The 18,119-nt window shown below is 40.7% G+C and overlaps 1 protein-coding gene across 3 annotated transcripts; it reads left to right on the forward strand.

Moving 5' to 3' along the window:
- Positions 1 to 123: 123 nt before the first annotated feature.
- On the forward strand, positions 124 to 18,094 carry LOC122830980 (PILR alpha associated neural protein). 3 transcript variants are annotated; one of them, XM_044116833.1, is made up of 6 exons: positions 124 to 715; positions 1,007 to 1,059; positions 2,823 to 3,217; positions 5,306 to 5,384; positions 11,450 to 11,596; positions 13,438 to 18,094. In XM_044116833.1, exons 2-6 carry the CDS (start codon positions 1,049 to 1,051, stop codon positions 13,457 to 13,459), a joined length of 654 nt encoding a protein of 217 aa, XP_043972768.1. In that variant the 5' UTR covers positions 124 to 715; positions 1,007 to 1,048; the 3' UTR covers positions 13,460 to 18,094. The 3 variants fall into 3 exon arrangements, with proteins under 3 accessions (XP_043972768.1, XP_043972770.1, XP_043972771.1); XM_044116835.1 differs by having other exon boundaries at positions 124 to 494; XM_044116836.1 differs by lacking the exon at positions 11,450 to 11,596 and having other exon boundaries at positions 124 to 494.
- Positions 18,095 to 18,119: the final 25 nt, after the last annotated feature.

Raw genomic sequence — 18,119 nt, forward strand, 5'->3', positions numbered from 1 at the left:
TTTTTTTTCTCTCTCTCTCTCCTCCTCTCCTTTGATTTCTGGGTGACCCTGCCTCTTCCTGACACACCAGTTCATCGCCTCCACTTCCCGTTGGAGTAAACCCGATTAAATGAACTGGAATCACATTTTCTGCTCATTCTTTCCTCCCCGTCTCTTTTTCTCTGGGCTGTCCTTGTAAACGCCACAGACTTACTTATTGTTTTATGCTTTAACCTCTCACCTCCATAATTACCTCATTAATGTCATCCTTTGTATCACTCCCTCTCCTCTGTGTCCATTTAATAAAAATAAAAAAGCATAATTAGCATTTAAATCTCTTTCCTACAATGTGTTGCCCTCCTCTACATCGTTCTCTCTCCCCTCTCTTACTCTACCAGACTACATGTCTCAGTCACTACGGCAACCGATGCTTTTTTTTCTTCTTCCTCACTTGCTTTCTGTATCTCCCCCCCTCTCGTCTGCCTCTCTCTCATTCCCTCTCTCCGCTGCCAGAGGTAAGCATGATAACTGATATGTGTCTGAGTGCTTGTGTCCGACTCCCGGCGTGCCTGCGCTGTCTCCCGGTGACATTTCTTTGGCATTTCGGGGAAGAAAGTTCCCCGTTTCTGCCCAAAGTGCCGTACTGAGTCCCGGCTCCGTGCATGACGCTGGAAATGATGATTAATGTGCTGCTGCGCTCAGGTGTTACTGTGTGAAAGGGAGAGCAGAACTGACAGTGAGTGTGTACTTTTTTTGCATGCAGATGTTGATTCTGTGCAAACATGTGGCGGGCAAATGAGTGGTAAATTTAGATCTCCCTTGGGGAGGCTTTGTTAAAATTGTTGTGTGTTTTTTTTTTTTTTTTTAAATATATCTTCTTTTAAGAGATAAAGTTGGCTTTGAGCCAGCCCACATGCTGGGTTCTGTATTTTTGAATGGAAAATAGATTAAAGGGAAAAAGCAGGACGCCCCCCCCTCCCCCCTTTCTTCTTCTTTTTTGGATCTCTCTTGCCCTCATGTCTTGCAGAGATGATCGGAGAAGAAGAGTCTCTGTGAACACAGCGAAGCGATGGAGAGATGGTAAGATTTCTGAGTATGGGATGCAGATGCATAAAATGTCACTCTGATTGATGGCTGGCATGGGAATCAATGCCTGAGCTGCTGAGGCTGTGCAAGGTGCCTCTGGGCAACTGGTTCTCTCTGATACATGCTGTCCACACATCCTTAACAAGTCTTATGTATCCAAAATTAAGGCCTTAAAATGTCCTACGTCAGGGGTCCCCAAAGTCGGTCCACATGTTTTAGTTCTCTCCCTCGTGGCACCAACAACCTTTTCAGCATGTCAATGTTCTTCTTAGGCCTTTTAACGAGCCGTCATTGGATCCAGGTGCGTTAAACCAGAGAGAGAACTAAAGCCTCCAGGATGCCGGCCCTCGAGAACCCACTTTGGGGACCCCTGTCCTACATTAATTGGAAAACAATTAGTTGGCCTTAGTTAATCACAGGTGTTACATTTTGTGAGGGCAGGACTATTTTCCGTTTAATTTTTTTTTTTTTTTTTTTGCGGGACTTTACTGTTATGAAAATTTTTGAGTCATAATCAGATTTTATCATTGCGCGGTTTAGGCTACGGCTAAAGTTACTAATAAGCTAGCTAGTTTTTTGTCTTCGCCATTTTCTCACTTCCGTTTGCAACTCATACTATGAATTTATTAGCGATTTTTTCCCCCTACATTTCCGTTGTGACACCAGTCTTAAAGTTGGTAGACTCGGTTCAATTGGGAACCAAAATTTCAATGTTTGTTATATTTTCAAAGAGCTGAACCAATTAAAAACTGCCGTTCACCCTTTCGCCTGTGATGGCGCTGCGCCAAAAAGCGACGCGAAAACCTCCGAAGAAGACATGAGCGCAGCTTCCTTCACAAAACGTAAATAAAAGTGGAGTAGCTTCAAATTTTAACAGTCGTATGATTTCTCTTTTGTTTTATCTAGATTCTCGCGTTTGTCTTGGTTGTATTTACCCAGAATGCTCTTTGAATGCTTTTTGAGCCGTCACTGGGCATCTTGGCATTCACTATCAAACCAAAACGGAGGTTTTTAGGTGGAAACAGAGTTCAAACAAACCGAGCTTTCTCGGTAAACGAACTAGGGTTCAATTTAAACGTACTAAGCAGGGCTGGTGTGAATTCACCCTCAAACTCCTTTCATAATGGTTTTAAAGGAGCGGTATTATGCGTTTTCCGGGCACATAGTGTCATTTTATAGCACATAAATTTAACTATGTTAACTTCACTTGTTATAAAAGTGCTGTATATATCAAATATAACTTAAAATTAATTTTACTTTGTAATTTAATGCTTTGACATTGGGCCTATGTCTCTTTAAATGCTCCTTTCTGAAACTCTGCCTTCAGGAAGTCATCACAACACTGCTCCTTTATTAACCCTTTAACAACATTTTTACCACTGAGAAATAGCTTGTATAATCAGCTCAGCAGATGCAAAGTTCCACCAGGTGTTTGCTAGTTGCTGCTGGCTATTCTGGAGGAGCTGAGTGGGAGATTCATAGGTGGGGAATGCTCTCTGAGGCAGAAGCTTTGAAACTGCTGCTTTGAGGAGGAGCTGTGTCTCGAAGGCGGAGCTAGGGCCACTTAAACATTTTGCAGAGCTGAATGGTTGCAATGGCAATTAAAGGATTTATCAAAAAAATGCATTAAAAAATGCGTTAAAGCGGACAAAACAGGTCTGGTGTAAATTCCATTTGTCATGGTCTTTAAAAGTCTTAAATTTAAGTTGGTGGAACCTGCAGGAGCCCTGTGATAGCTCCTGTCACTCCTCTTTCAGCTCCATCTCTCCTGTCGCACGACTCGCTGCCCTCATCTTCCTGCTCCTGGCCGCTCTGCTCTCACAGCCCTCCACCTGTAACGGCGAAGAGGACGAGAAGCCGGAGAACTCCCCGTCTGCACAGCTGTCCGTCAACTCCCAGGTGACGCCCACCCCGTTGTGGGCGGTGGTGTGGGGGCCCACGCAGCCTCTGGAGGAGGATGCCACCTACCACTTGCTGTCCAGCCAGGAAACCGACCACCTGCACCTGCAGGAGGTCAGCAGCGCCACACCGGGGGATTGGGTCTACCTCGATTCAAGCGTGCAGCCCCAGGAGAAAGCACACTTGGAGTCCAGGAACATGGAGGGAGAGAAGGATGGAGGGACGGAGGCAGAGGAGGCGAAACCAGAGGAAGGTGGGCATCAGGAGATCTGCATGAAGGGTTTCTAAATAAAGGTGGCCCTGAGTGTGTGAGCACACACACACACACACGCACACACATTCTCGCACCAGGAGTCCTCCAGGGAATTAGCTGTCACAGGGGTGAAGGCTGACACCCTTCTGTGTGCAGCCGGCTGTGTCTGCGCCGGGGAATGCCTAATAAAGTTCTCATCACTCACAGGGAGAATTTGGCCCGTGTCAAAACTGCATAGGAAAAATAAACAAACAGAGAACGACGGCTTTGGTTTGGTGGTGTAGTCAGAGGCCAGAACCTCACACATCCAATTTCATGTCTCAGCTGGCTTTATTGATTCCTTCTGCTGTTCTGAAATTCAATTACAGGTGTATCTCAATAAATCAGAGCATCACTGGAAAGTTAATTAATTTCAATGATCCAGTTTAGCAGAAATGACGCTCAAATATATGGATCCAGTTCACTCAGAGGGATGTATTTCAAGTGCTCTGGTGATTATGGCTTCCACTTAACACAAAAAAACTCACCGTCTGACAAAACCAACATTGCATAATAGCAACAGAAATATATATATTTAAAAGGACAGTGTTATGTATTTTCCAACCATACAATGCCATTTTGTAGCACAATTAAGTAGCTTTGTTACCTGCAGTTCTTATAAAAATGCTATACATGTCAAATTTGACATTGTAATTTAAAGCATTGAAATTGGGTCTCTGTCTCTTTAAACCTCCTGCTCTTTCTGAAACTCCACCTCCAGGAAGTTATCACAACATGGCTCCTCTATTAACCCTTTAACAACATTTCTACCAGCGTCGCACTGAGAAGTAGCTCCTGTAATGAGAGCAGCAGATGTGCAGTTCCACCAGGTGTTTGCTAATTGCTGCTGGCTAGTCTGAAGGAATTCAGCAAGGGACGGCTGCTCTGTGAGAAGCGTGAAAACTGTGAGTTGGACGAGGAGCTGTATCTCGAAACCGGACCTACGTCCACCCACAGCTGAATGGTTGCCGTGGAGTTTAAAGGATTTTTCAATTATACATGAAAGAATCAAGGAAACACTCCAGGTATTTTTCTTTTGATGAGGGAATAACATTATGTGTAGCTCAGACCTGTTGATTCTGCATAATACTGCCCCTTTAATTCAGAAATCTTAGCTTACTGAATGACAGTATTTGGACTCAATACTCATTTAGGGCTCCTTTTGCTTGAATTACTGCATTAATGCAGCATAGCATGGAGGAAATCGGCCTGTGGTTCTGCTGAGGTGTAATGGAAGCTTTGCGATCTGCCTGCAGGTCATCTACGTTTTTGGCTCTGGTGTCTTTCATATGGACACTCTTCAGTATTTCTGGCCAATCATGGATCCAGGTTTTGGTATCTTCAGCAGTGGGTCGGTACCAAGTCCTGGAAGATGAAATCAGCTTGACAGCAGAAGGAAGCATAAATTGACATAAATCTTCCTGGTAGATGCCTGCATTGATGTTTGATAAAACTACAGACTCTCCACTTTGACTCTCTTTGGAAATTGATTTCCAAGAGAAATACAAACTTTGCTTTGATTAGTTCTGGTTCACGAGTCGCTTGATGTCTTGCTAATCTCCTCCAAACTCTTGAATGGGCTTTGCTTTACAATCTGCATAGGGACCTTTTTACCTTTTTACCTTTTTTCTTCCACAGTTTTTCCTTCCACTTAACTCTCCATTAGTGTGCTTTGTTACAGCTCTCTGTGAACAGCTAGCTTCTTAAGTAACAAAATTTTTTTGGCTTATTCTCTTTGTGGAAAGTGTCGGCTAGTTAAAATATATTTCTAAAAAATATATGTATTAAATTCAAATTTTTAGAAAAGAAAAAGTAGTTTTTTCCAAATGTTTCTGAAAAAAATGCTCAATATATATATATATATATATATATATATATATATATATATATATATATATATATATATATATGACAAGTTTAGTTTTTAAATTGATTTAGTGGAAGAATAATAATGAAAATCTGATGATATTTTAATTTATTGAGACGCACCTGTCTGCACAGCATGTTTTGTAGCGCGTGTGTGTGTGTGTGTGTGTGTGTGTGTTGCAGTGGACCCTCAGTTCTACGTCACCGTGACCATCTCCTCGCTGCTCATCCTGACAGCCGTCATCATCACAGCCAAACTCTGGTAAGGAGCTGAACCCTCTCCGTTGAGCCGCTCTGTGTGTGAATACATGAATATGAAATGACGGACCCTCGCTGTGCGAGCTGGACACCTGTCCCACAGCAGGACGGGGTTAACAGGTCCTGACTGAAACACTTCGACGTGAAGTTTAATCTCACCAGAGCTAACTTTCTGATGCTTGATGCAAACATTGAGAGGAAATTACTTGGTTATTGAGATTCCTGGCGTGAACATTTTATTTTAGATCTTCTTATCATAATGTTAGATTCCATTCAGGATGTATTGAGGTCAGTTGTGGAGTTGCTTAGTTCCTAAACTGGAGATTAGGAGGCCTCTGAGGAGGTAGAAGATAAACTTTCAGCGTTACCAAATGAATAAAACATTACTCTGCTGCTTAAAAGGGAAATGTCTTTTTGTAAAGCTTTTATCTGGCTAATTACAGGCATAATTGCACTTCATTAATATACGAAAATGTCTTAAATGGACTAATTTGGCTTAGATGAACTAGTTTTGAGTGGAGGAAGTGGAGATGGTTTAGTTTTCAGTTTTAATAGTTGTTTTTATATAAGACATTTAGAAGATAAAAGCTCCTTCACTGCAAAAACACAAAATATTACCAAATATTTTGGTCTAGTTTCTAGTGCAAATATTAGTACACATGAAATAAGACATATAGATAACCTTCAGCAAGATATATGAACTTGTTTTAAGTCAGTATTTCCTTAATACTGATGAAAAATTATAACAAATTATTTCACTTATAACATGGGAAAATATCTTAAGTGAAATAATTTGCCAATTGAACTAATACTTTCTCATCAATATGAAGACATAAACTCTTATTTCTTGCTAAAAAGTTTCTTTTAAGTTAATTTTGTCTTTTTTAAAGTGTACTGAGATATTTGCACTAGAAAAATACTTGGTAATATTTTGTGTTTTTACAGTGCAGCAAATTCATTCATTCTTTTCAATCCTTACAAAACACAAACTTCAATGTTTCGCTGGGATGAAATGAAACAGACCAACAGAAATGAGACACAGAATCTAAAAAATGTTAAAGTGCATTTATTTTCAGTTTCTTTTACTCTGACACCCCTAAATAAAATCCAGGGCTACCACTGAGTGTGTAACTATATTTAGTCCTGAAGGAAACGTTTGTGAAAACAGTCAGTAGATCTGAATAAAATGAAATAACATGTCAACATTAGTTTGTTCTCTGGTTTTTCTTGGAAGCTTTTGTTGAAGAAAAAGCAGAAAAAGTCCCACTTGCAGTTTTGTTCAAGCCATGGCAGAAAGTGATAAACTTTCTGACCTTTGACCCATCCAGAGACGGGTAGAAACTAGTTACATTTACTCGAGTAACTCTTTGGAATAAATGCTTTTATTAGCAGTTTTACTGCATTGTTGTTTTTACTTTTACTACATTTATATTATTTTGAACTATTCCTTCGCTTACTTAAAGAAAATTTGGGGATATTCTAAAAAATAAATAAATAAATAACTTTAATGAAGAAAGAACAAACATATTTTAATCAAAAATCTCTGAGATACGGAGTCACCTTCAGAACTCTTGTTTTTACACCAGCTTTGTTGCTCTAATGTTTTTTATTTAGATATTAATAAGACACAAACACTATGTAATGTGACTGGAAATACATTTCCCTGTTCCAATATACACATTACCTTCTGTTAGTATTAATTTCAAGTTTAGTTTTGTATTTATTTGCAACCATTTTCTTTTATTTTAGTCCAGAATTTGCACATATCTTTATATTTTGTCTGATTGATGATATTTTAAAATATTGAATTGGATTTTATGACTCAGTAATTGAGTAAACTTTTTACCAAATACATTTTTAATTCTTAGTTATTGTTTTGAAAACCTACTTTTTACTTTTACTTGAGTGAAGATATGTTGACATATTGCTGCTCTTACTTGAGTATAATTTTTGGCAACTCATCACCATGGGGAAGCATAGTAGGGGCAGCATCATGCTGTGGGGATGCTTTTCTTCAGCAGAGACAGGAAGTCAGAGTTGGTAGGAAGATGGGTGGAGCTAAATTTAATAAATCATGTATGATTTTTCCTCTGTGTTGATCTGTCACATAAAATCCTGTATCAGCTCCAAAAGTTAAAAATATTCTAGATTAGGTATTGGTGCTCCTTGAGGGCAGATCTGTTCAGTATAATTCTACGATTTGTTCTCTTATTGAACCTTATCTCTTATTGTTCTCTTATTTCCACCAGCGTTGCACTGAGAAGTAGCTGCTGTATTGGGGCCAGAAGATGCTCAAGTGTTTGCTAATTGCTGCTGGCTAGTCTGTAGGAGCTCAGTGGGCGTAGGGTGCTCTGTGAGGTGGAAGCATTGAAACCGCTGCTCTGAGGAAGAGCTGTGCCTCGAAGGCAGGGCTAGGTCCACCCAGGTGTTTTGGATAACTGAATGGTTGCCATGGAGATTAAAGGATTTCTCAAACATGCATGAAAGAATAAAGGCAAATCTCCAGCCGTGTTGTTGATGAGGGAATTATATTATAACTTGATGTAAAGCTGAAAAAAGTTGATTTTATATTGCACTTTCCCTTTCAGTCAACTCAGCTCTGTTTCTGTATCGGATCGGTACGGATCGATACGAAACCTCAGACATCGTATCGGAGGTGCATCCCTCGTTAAATGTGAAAAATGTTTAAGGGTAGGAATACTTTTGGATGTTCCTCACTGACAGTGGTGGCAGCATGGGGATCCAAACAGCAGATGGCTGACGGCCCCACGCTGGTGCGTCTGGTTTGTGTATCGTTATGGTTACGTAATGGTTCTGTGTGATCTCCCACCAACTCTCCCTCTCAAGTGAAAGCTGAGTAATTGCCTACTAATGACTTTATTAACAACACTTGTGCCCCTCAAAGTCACAGTTGGCACAGATGTGTCATTTAGAGCCATTAGTGTTGCAATGATTAAACATTTGCCGCCATCATTAGGACGCGGAGAGCCGCTCTGATTGGCTGGCTCCCGGGCTTGGACGTTAGCATGGCCTCCACTTAGGCTGAGTGTTCCTGAACAGCAGCCCACCTGCCGCTGAAGCTCTCAGCGCATGCAGACGTGGTGGTAAACATGCGGTATGTGTTGCCTTCTCATGGCGGGGAAGGTGCGGCTGGGCCATTATCTGGAAATTGGGAGTCGTCCATGTGATGTAGTGAGGCACTCACACGCTTTGCTGATCAAACCAATAAGATCCCGGTTTATTTGACCGCTGGGACGCTCTCTCTCCCCTCCCCTCGCACTTCCACTCTCTTCCTCCTCACTTTATTACTCTTATCTGTGAATCTTACCCCAAAGTCTATTATAACCTAATTTTACATTTCTTTCTCTAATAATGAGCTTCTTCCTTCCTCGTCTTAATCTTAGTTTTCCTCTCTCTTTTTATTTTCGAGTTCCCCCTCCCCCTTTCAGATACCTGCGTTCCCTCTTTTGCACAGTCGGCTCTCTTATCTCCCCTCACCGGTTTCTCAGTTCTCCCAGAAACACCAGTCTGGCAGAAGATTCACAGATAATCCTCCGTCTTGCCGGCGGCGGATACATGATTTGTCTTTTCTCTTTTGTATTATTATTTTTTTCTCCCTCCGTGTTCCTGAGACCGGCTTCGCTGTTGTTCTGATAACTTACTTCCACTTATGAGTCCCCACCGCGCAGTCGTGCCGCGCCATGCCGCGCTGGTGGATATAGGAGAAAAAGGCAGCAGAGAAACGGCAGCAGAGCACTCTCCATAGACTGGCTCTTGCTTCAGTGTCATAAATGTGTAAATAACACCATGTGTTCGATGGAGAGAAGAGGGGAGGCTGCAGATGGACCCAAATGATAGCCTATAGTGGAAATTGGCTATCGTCCAGTTCATTATGATTATGGAGGAACAGCATATGCGCTCAGTGATTTTTTTTAGTTATTTTTTTTCTTTCTTTTTCCCCCAGTGCTGAAATTGCCGGTGTGGGTAGAGCTGTGAGGCCAGGTGCTGTGGTGTCAGCCAGGTGCTGCTGTGGAGAGACGAGGCTTCTGGAGGTTTTTATGGCTCTCAGAGCAGCTTTGCTGTTCCTCAGTGGGTCTTTAGTGGCACCCTGCTGTGTTTACGGAACATAGTACCATCTAAAAAGTATTCACACCCTGGGAAACATTTTTTTTACTTAAACTTTAGTGTTTTCATTGGGATTTTACTATAAATTGGCCCCGATTTCCAATGATCAGCCGATAATTGAAGTGGATCTTGTCTAAAAATTTACCTCTGTCCTCTTTTACCAAGTTCCTATCCGCACATTTCCAGTCAACTATGGTAGGAGTGCACCGATTCCAGTTTCCCGGCCGATTGCTGATAATCTGTCTTTAAAAAGCCTGACCTACCGATTCCAATTTTGGTCGATATTTTTTTTGTTGCTAAATGTGGCAATAAATTTGCTGAGTTTGCAACAGTGGGGGACTATTGTCAATTGCAAATGTTCAAACATGACTTGGTGGGCAGGTCTGTCAGTCAAGCTTCTCTCTGCAGAGCAGAAGAAGAAAGTGGTGGATTTTTAGACCTTTGCTAAAGTAGATAAGATCAGCTCTATTGGCCAATCATCGATCTCCCTAAATTAAAGAGTTCAACTGGCTGGATAAATCGGCTGGCCGATAAATCAGTGCAAGGTTCCTGTAAGTGAGACGTCACATGAGAACATCGGCAACATTTCAAACAAAAAAAACACTATTAATGAAAATCAGTATCAGCGAGGTTTTGTTTTTTAAAGATTGGTAATCTGAGATAGGCCAGAAAGCTGCAATCAGTGCACTGCTAGATTTTAGGCGAAAGACCAACTCAAAGTAGGACTTAAATGTGAAGTGGGAGGAAATAGAAACACGGTTTTAAGTTCTTTACGAGCCTGAAATCTTTGCCCATTCTTCTTCTCAAAGTAGGCTAAACTCAGTTTAGAAAGATTACATAGAGATTGTATGTTAAAAAATAGTTTTCAACTCTTCCCACTGATTCTCAACTCGATATTTACGTCAGGACTTTAACTAGACCATGGGTCATCAACCTGGTTCTTTGAATCTTCCACAAGGGCTCTTAATAATTTGGCTAAAACACTACAGAACCAATAATTAAAAAAACAATAAACAATATATATATATATATATATATATGTACATAAAGAACCAGTCAGTGCCAGAAGGCAGGTCTTGGTGCTGTCAATCACCCTCCATGTGGTGTTGCTCATCCCCGCCCCTCTCCTATTTGCTCTTTACTACACTACAGATAGCATAGCCTGTTGTGAATGCTAAGGCTAGTTGATGACTGTGATGGTTTTCCTATAACTGTAAGTTGTTCATCCGGCATTAGCATTGAGCAGCGAGTACATGAGAGTGATTAACAGCATTAAGACCCTCCTCCTGGCTCTGATTGGTTGTTTTTGGTGCATTTATTCAGCAGAAAATAATAAATAAAATAATAATAAAAAGGATCTTTTCACAGATCGTCTCATAACAAACTGTCACTGTTTTCACAAATATTTAAAAAACCTATATTTTCTATAAAAGTTACACACTGCAGCTTTAATGTTGAATGAGTGCATGATTTTCTAACTATTTATGAAAGCACAAGCATTAGATTTTATTGAGAGTGTTGGTGTAGAAGGGGTTGAATGCATGGAAAGTTCAGTGAGAACTCGTCATATAAAGTTTGTTGTAATGTGACGATGGTTTCCATGGTGAAATGATCGAGTTGTTCTTGTCGCTGAAGTAAATTGCACGACACCTCAGTGATACGTCAGTTCGCTTCTTCACCTTGTTGCACACTTCTCACCTCACCCCTCTGACCCCTTCCTCCTCCTCCTCTTCCTCACAGCTCTGACAGTGTTTTAATGAGTTCGATGTTTTTCTCCTTCACAGTGGGAGGGTAATATGCTCGCTGATGCTAAACGACTCAATGTTCTCGATGCTCTCTGACTTTGTCACCTCTCTTTCTTTCTTCTTTCCTTCTCGTGATCTGCTCTCATTTTTCTTTGTTCCACTCCACCTCCTCTTCCTCTTCTTCTGCTTTCTCTCCCAGTTACGATCGCAGCTGTTCCCAGCATCCGCCCCCGCTTTCCCGTGGCGTGGCCCCCCCTCTGTCCCTCGCGCTCCCTCGTTCCCTTGCTTCGGAGGACAGCAGGCAGACGCTGCACAGCGCCGCCTCCTCCTTCACCGACAGGGAGAGGTAATGAGTCGCCCCGGCGGCCCCGCACAGCCATGCACAGCCACGGCGTTTGAGCGGCCAAGCCCGTGACTCCGCCGTGCGTCTGGGTTTAAGTTTGTGAGCGCTTGCATGCAGAATAATTGGGCAGTACAGCGCTACTCTCTGTAGGACATTACGGCCTGGAGTGTTGGTGCTGCTGTTAGATGTTTCAGTGTTTCAAACTCCCCCCTCCCCAGATGAGTCATCTGGCGCCTATGAGAGAGGCGCCGAGCCACCTTCCATGAAATGATGCTTTTGTTCAAGGGTATTTTAAGTTAATCTCAATCAGGATAATTATAGAGCCACTCTCTAGTGCTGCTTCTTGCTTCCTCCACCCATTGGCTTCTCCTCCGTCTCCCAGCAGTCCCCAGTGATGCAGCTCTCCATCCACACCAGCTTCAGGCCTTTACTCCTCGATCCTCTTCCTCCTCACTCCTCGTCTTCAAACTTTTAATTCATTTATTTGTGCAAGATACAAACATCTTATCTATACAATCCTCCATTTTAAACATTAGGACAACATGGCTGACAAATACAACAGTAGCATTTCATATTGGTCAATAATATCAATAATTTTTTTATTAGTTTTTTGTTTTAAATATCTGGAACTGGTGGTGTGATCTTTCTGTTTTATTCAGTTTCCAGGCAGCTGTTTTTTTATTTTTGTGTGGTTCCTTAAACTGCTGCTGCGCCAGTTGCTCAACAAGTCGTTGCTAGGTAACCACAAGTTACCCTGCAGGTTGTTGCTAGGTAACCAAAAAAAGAATGAGTCAGTTAGTTGATGCCTCTAACTGTCCTTATTTGGAGAGGTTGAGCAGCTAATGCCTTTCCTCTGCCTACATCTCCCAGAATGCTGTGCGGTTCTGAATCTGCTCAGTGAAATTAATATTCTATCAGACATATTTTCTATTGATATCGATCAATGTCTGTCCAGATTTATGTTATTTATATTCATACTGTCTAGTTCTGAATCTGCTACAAATCTACTGAAATACATTTTCCTCAAATAGGGCTGAAAAGATTAATCAGATTAATCGATTACTGAAATAATCGTCAACTAATTTAATAATCGATTAATCGTTAACTGGAGTATTCATTAAAAAAAAGGCCAGTTGTTGAAACAACAGCATGTTCAGAGCAATAATAAAACCAAAACTGTACAACAAATATATATATATATATATATATATATATATATATATATATATATATATATATATATATATATATATATATATATATATGTATTTGGTATTTAAGATTAAAAAAATACTTTGTAAATAAAGCTCCTAAAGTGACAAACTTTTAGCTTCACCTCAATCTCAAAATCTTCTTTTAAGTAACTTTTGCTAGCCAATTATCAATCCACTAATGCAAAAATTAATCAATTAATCAACAAATAATCAAGCGTACACTAAAGAAATGCTATATTATTGCATTTTAGGCAATGGCATTTTTATTTTTTTTATCGGAATTGAATTATGTGTTTATTTGCATCTTTTTATGTATTTCTAATTTTGCGTAAGAAGAATTAAGTGGTAAATGAGAAATCTGCAGATTGTGGCAATTTATTACCTGATTAATCAATTAATCGTCTGAATAATTGATTTTTAAAATAATCGTTAGTTGCAAATAAACCTGAACCCCAGGAAGAAAAGCTAATTTTAAGTAACTATGTCAATGAAACAATGAAATGAAACCAACATTAATAAACAAAATGAATACATGTAGTTATTTGTCTCCATCTTAAGTTGTATTTTTGATGCCATTTTTTTCCATAATGTGTTTTCTTCTTCTTCTTCTCTTGTCTCTTGCTGTGTCAGGATTCCAGTTGTGAACCTGTGACTATTTTCTGTCCGTATGATAAACATTTCTGCCGGACCAGGACCAGGGGACAAACCCGCAGCTGTTTTATTTTCCTTTCCGACTGTGAAAGAAATTCAGGGAACCCAGGTATCCAGCCATCGCGAAATCTCCCCGGCTTCCCTGAGGCCTGAGAAGAATCCGACTCGCTCCCTTCCTCTTGCACGGTGTGAAAATTTCTCTTGGCGTGCATCACTGTGACCCTGTTTTTCCACTGTTTGTACGGCCCCCCGAGCTCCGCCGAGCCCCCCGGCGGCTCCGCGCCTCAGCTGCCGTGACTAATTCACCAACAAGCAGTTTAACAGCCGTGCAGCATCCTGTTGCCCCGCCCCCCTCTGAGACGGCCCTACCTGTGCTTCCTGAGCGCTATCAACGCCAATCCAGCAGACTCCTCTTGTGGTTTCCAGTCCTCTTCAGCAGTAAATGGTAAAAGAGAACAGGCCGTTCTCAGCGTATCCAGGAGTATTTCACAAAGCCGTTTGGTGAGGCTGCAGCCAACAGCCAATGTGTTTAACATGTCACGCTCCAAAAACTGATGTTTATTCCCCAGCTTTGGGTGCCTGAAATGCAAATAGTGGGGGATCCTCTTCTCTGCAGATGTAGCCGAGCGTTTTGCTGTTGGGTTTTTTTTTTTTTCCTCATGATTTGTTCTCTTAATTATCTGGCTGATGTTCGCCCCTTTTGTCAAGCCTTCCTGCTGGACTGTTGTACACGTGTTATTAAACAACGCACTTCCAGTGGCGGAGATAAGATATTCAGAACATGAATGGACATCTATTTTTCCTCCCTTCCTGACGTTGGATGGTGCCTAACAAAGGACAGATTTATGTTTTAATGCAAAAGCGTGGGCGAACTGCAGCTGGGATCTTCAGAGTATTCTTGGTGTTTGATTTTCTTTTCTTTCTTTCCTTGTTCCTGGGAGCTTTTTATCTCAATCTGGACAGCAAAACCTCCGTCATCAGCCATTTTGAGGAAAATGGCACCAAAAGAAAAGAAGGATCACCAATGAATCTGCATGTAAACACTAAGAAAACGTGAAAATTGCTTATTGGAGAGTTTCCAAAGACAGATTTCAGTTTCTGTTAAAGGGGACCTGTTATGCAAAATTCACATTTTTTATACTTTCATCTGCATTTCTGGTGCTTCTAAAAGAAAAAAAGCCCAAACACTAAAAAAAACCCCCAAAACACCCAGATGACTTCTGGCAACATGTTTTTTGGTGTCTGGAAAATGAGCTGTTTTGAAAACAGAGGGCACAGCATGTTACCTAGCAACCCCAGCCAAGCCCAGACCCGTTACCTAGCAACCCAAGTGGAGTTCCAACACAATTTGTCCACTGATTTTACTACTACCACTGGACAAGGCAAGTGATTTGTTGTTGATTTACCATCCAGAAACCACTTGCTGTACTCTCGTTGACCAGGCTGGAGGCTCCACTTCTGCTTTTCAAAGAATATAGGGTTGTGTAATTGCGCACCTGTTTTCAGCCATTTTCACCTGTGACTGTAGATGTTGAGTTGTGGGGGCGTGGCTAGGAGCAGCTTATTTGTATTTAAAGTGAAAGGAGCCCCTAAAACATCTCGAGGCAGAACTGAGCAGATTAAAATCTCATCGTCTAAAAATTATTTTGAGCAAAAAATGTAATGAACATGCTTTGTATCGCCCATAAACCACCCTAACCTGCTCAAGGAAGCATAATAGGTCACCTTTAACCTTTCTTAAGCAGCTTTGACGTGAATCCCAGTCAAACCATTGCCTACAGATGTTGTACTGGTGGTTTCATGGTAGCTCGTGCATCACTTCAGATATCCAGTCTTGTGGTCGTTCGTAGCATTCCCGTATGAATTTGGTCTTTCTGTTCCATGTAACTTGAATAAAGACTCCACACTGGCATTTTAGCTCTGTGTCTGTTTATTTCTGTGCATGCTGTGAACAAATTCCCCAGAGAGCTGCGCAGTCCTCCATGCTTTATGGGGGGGATAAAGCTTACATTGTGCATTTTAATAGATACACGTGTTTCCTAATCTGTCTCTCTGAAGCGAGCATTTAGTCCGGCGCTTTGCATCGATTTTTAAACCCTTAGTCTCGGCGTTTAAAAACTCCTGCATGTGCCAATCATGTTTGCAGCCACTGAAAGGGAGAGGAGAATAATGCGACTCCTTATCTCCTCACCTCATATGGATTCCTCTCGCTTTGGCAAGATTAACAGGGTGCTAAGCAGGAATCTCCTCTGTGTGTAGTTCTTCAAACTAATGTCAATAAAATCAGGGCGGGAACAGGAAGAGGAATGCCATCGACTGTTCGGAGATTCTCCACCAGTCCTGCTGGTGAAGCGAGTGTTTACATCTCCTCAGGGCAATTCACTGATCAATCCGCGTAATAATGGATCGCCCGGCTTCCTCAGGGAGATTTAATGGATATGCATGAAGTATTCACCACCCCAGGAACGTCTCACATTTACAGACTTAAGAGCATTTTCTTCATCAGCTTTTTATGAGATAGACCAACACAGTGGAGAGCATGGTGATGGCAGCATCATGCTGTGAGGATGAGAAATAAAATAAAAAACATTTGCACAAAATATCATGCATGATGAAAAACACTGCAGGACATTAAAAACCAGAAGGGCTGAAACGATTAATCAAATTAATCGCGATTAATCAATTTAATCCCGATTAATCGATTATCAAAATTATCGTCGACTAATTATTAATAGATTAATTGTTAACTTGAGGAGACAGACAAAAAAATCCAGCACACTCAGAGATGTTTTAAGCCAAAACCGTGCAAAAATACACACATTTCTGCATATTTACAACCTCTGTCTGTAAATATGTTCAACTCAAAACTCAAGTGTCATTAATGTAGCGTCACCTGGTTCAAATTTATTTAAAATAAATCTAGCATTAGACTCCATTTGCTATTCAATTATTAATTGGTTAATCCAAACAATAGTCAGCAGATCAGCTCTACACTGTCCTGATAAGTCATGAAGAAGTAGCTGAACTTTTTCCATTTAAGGCAAAAAAATATTTATATATATTTTCCTCTTTTAAAAAAATCATCAAGTTACTTGTTTATTTGCATATTTTAATGTATTTCTAATATTCAATTATTACGCTTAAGTTAAAAATCTGCATGTTCCATTTTTTAATGTTAAATGTTTAAGTGTTAGACAAACGATTAAACATTTGTCTAACAACTAATCTATTTGTTAGACAAATAAATAAATCGATAACTAAAATAATTGTTAGTTGCAGGCCTTTATGTTTTAGTCTCAGGAATAATTAATCAGGAACCAGTGATATGAAGCAAAACAAAAAAAATATTTGTTTTATTCTCGTTTTAAAGTCGCTTCTATTCTGACTTATTGCGTTCTGACTGTCGGGGGCGCAGTTTCTTCTGTACACGCAAGAACAAAAATTAATGTCTAAAAGTTTGAGTTTTTTATTAAATTGCCTGTCAATAAAACAATTACTGTAATTTAATGTGCTGAAGATGGAAGAATACAATTATTTCTTTTTAAATACGAACAGAAAAGAATCAAAAACATTTTAATTCTGGCTTCAATTTTTGACCACCAAAAAGTTGAAACACTTGTGTTTTAGTTCATTGTTTAACATTATTAATTAAAAAAGGTGCATTTTTCTTTTTCTTTGTTGTGAAAACCAAATTTAAAATTTCTGCTGTCTTTGATCACAAAGAAAAAGTTTTTTTCCCCTCTTTTTTTAAAACAAACTAATTTCCCCCCCCGACTGGTTTCTGGTGGGAACATCCAATTACCAAACCTCAGACACAGAGAGAGATTAATCTTCCTGCAGGAAAGTCTGTTAGATCAAAGCATGTCTATGTGTTAGAGTGACCTAGTTAAAGTCCAAACTTTAATCCAACTAAGAATCTGAGAACTGATGTTCACTGAGCTCAAGGAATCAAAGTTTAATCTTTAGATAAAAACTTTAGTTTTAATCAACGGAGGGAGAAAAATGTCACCCCGTTTTGATTCTTACATGTCAGAACAATTCAGTCGCTTCATATATTTTGCGATTTCTCTTTTTTGTCGCGGTGTGAAGAAATTCGGCTTCAATGTGTGACCAGGATGAGCGTGGAGGTGCAGGTCAAACCCGATTCTCCAGCATCCTCTCCCACTCAGACACCTCTGGAGGTGTACAGCTGCTAACAGTCACAGCTCCACTGTTGTGAAAAAAAAAATAAAAAAAATATGAAGCTCGACACACCGACTGAAATTATCACGTCTATTTATAGAGGTGAGGCAGGATGACGGCGGGAAGGGGGAATTTAGGAAGATGGCGGGTTAAATGGAACAGGATAATTTCCCCGTCTGGTTTCCTGTCACCGCTGGTCAGCCATTTGCCATCATTATCGTCACGTACGATGAAGGGAGGACGACGTGAAGAGGAGAGGAGAGACGGACGCGGTGATGATGGAGGCAGCGGCATGATGGAGGCAATCTGATCGTGATGGAGGTACAAAGACGAGTGGCAGCAACTGAGACACAGAAACAGAGGCTGTGGGCCAAACATACTGCTATAAAATCTGAATGCGCTTGCCGTACGCGTGTCTGCAGGCGCTGCTGGTGCACAGGGGAAGCCTCGGCTCTATAACGCATTAACCCCGTTGGGGA

This window comes from Gambusia affinis, linkage group LG05 (assembly GCF_019740435.1).
Source record: "Gambusia affinis linkage group LG05, SWU_Gaff_1.0, whole genome shotgun sequence".
Lineage (NCBI taxonomy): Eukaryota > Metazoa > Chordata > Actinopteri > Cyprinodontiformes > Poeciliidae > Gambusia > Gambusia affinis.

Coding starts and splice junctions, on each gene's coding strand:
- LOC122830980 (XM_044116833.1), top strand. Junction 3,218..5,305: donor GGAGGCGAAACCAGAGGAAG/GTGGGCATCAGG, acceptor TGTGTGTTGCAG/TGGACCCTCAGTTCTACGTC. Junction 11,597..13,437: donor TCCTTCACCGACAGGGAGAG/GTAATGAGTCGC, acceptor TTGCTGTGTCAG/GATTCCAGTTGTGAACCTGT.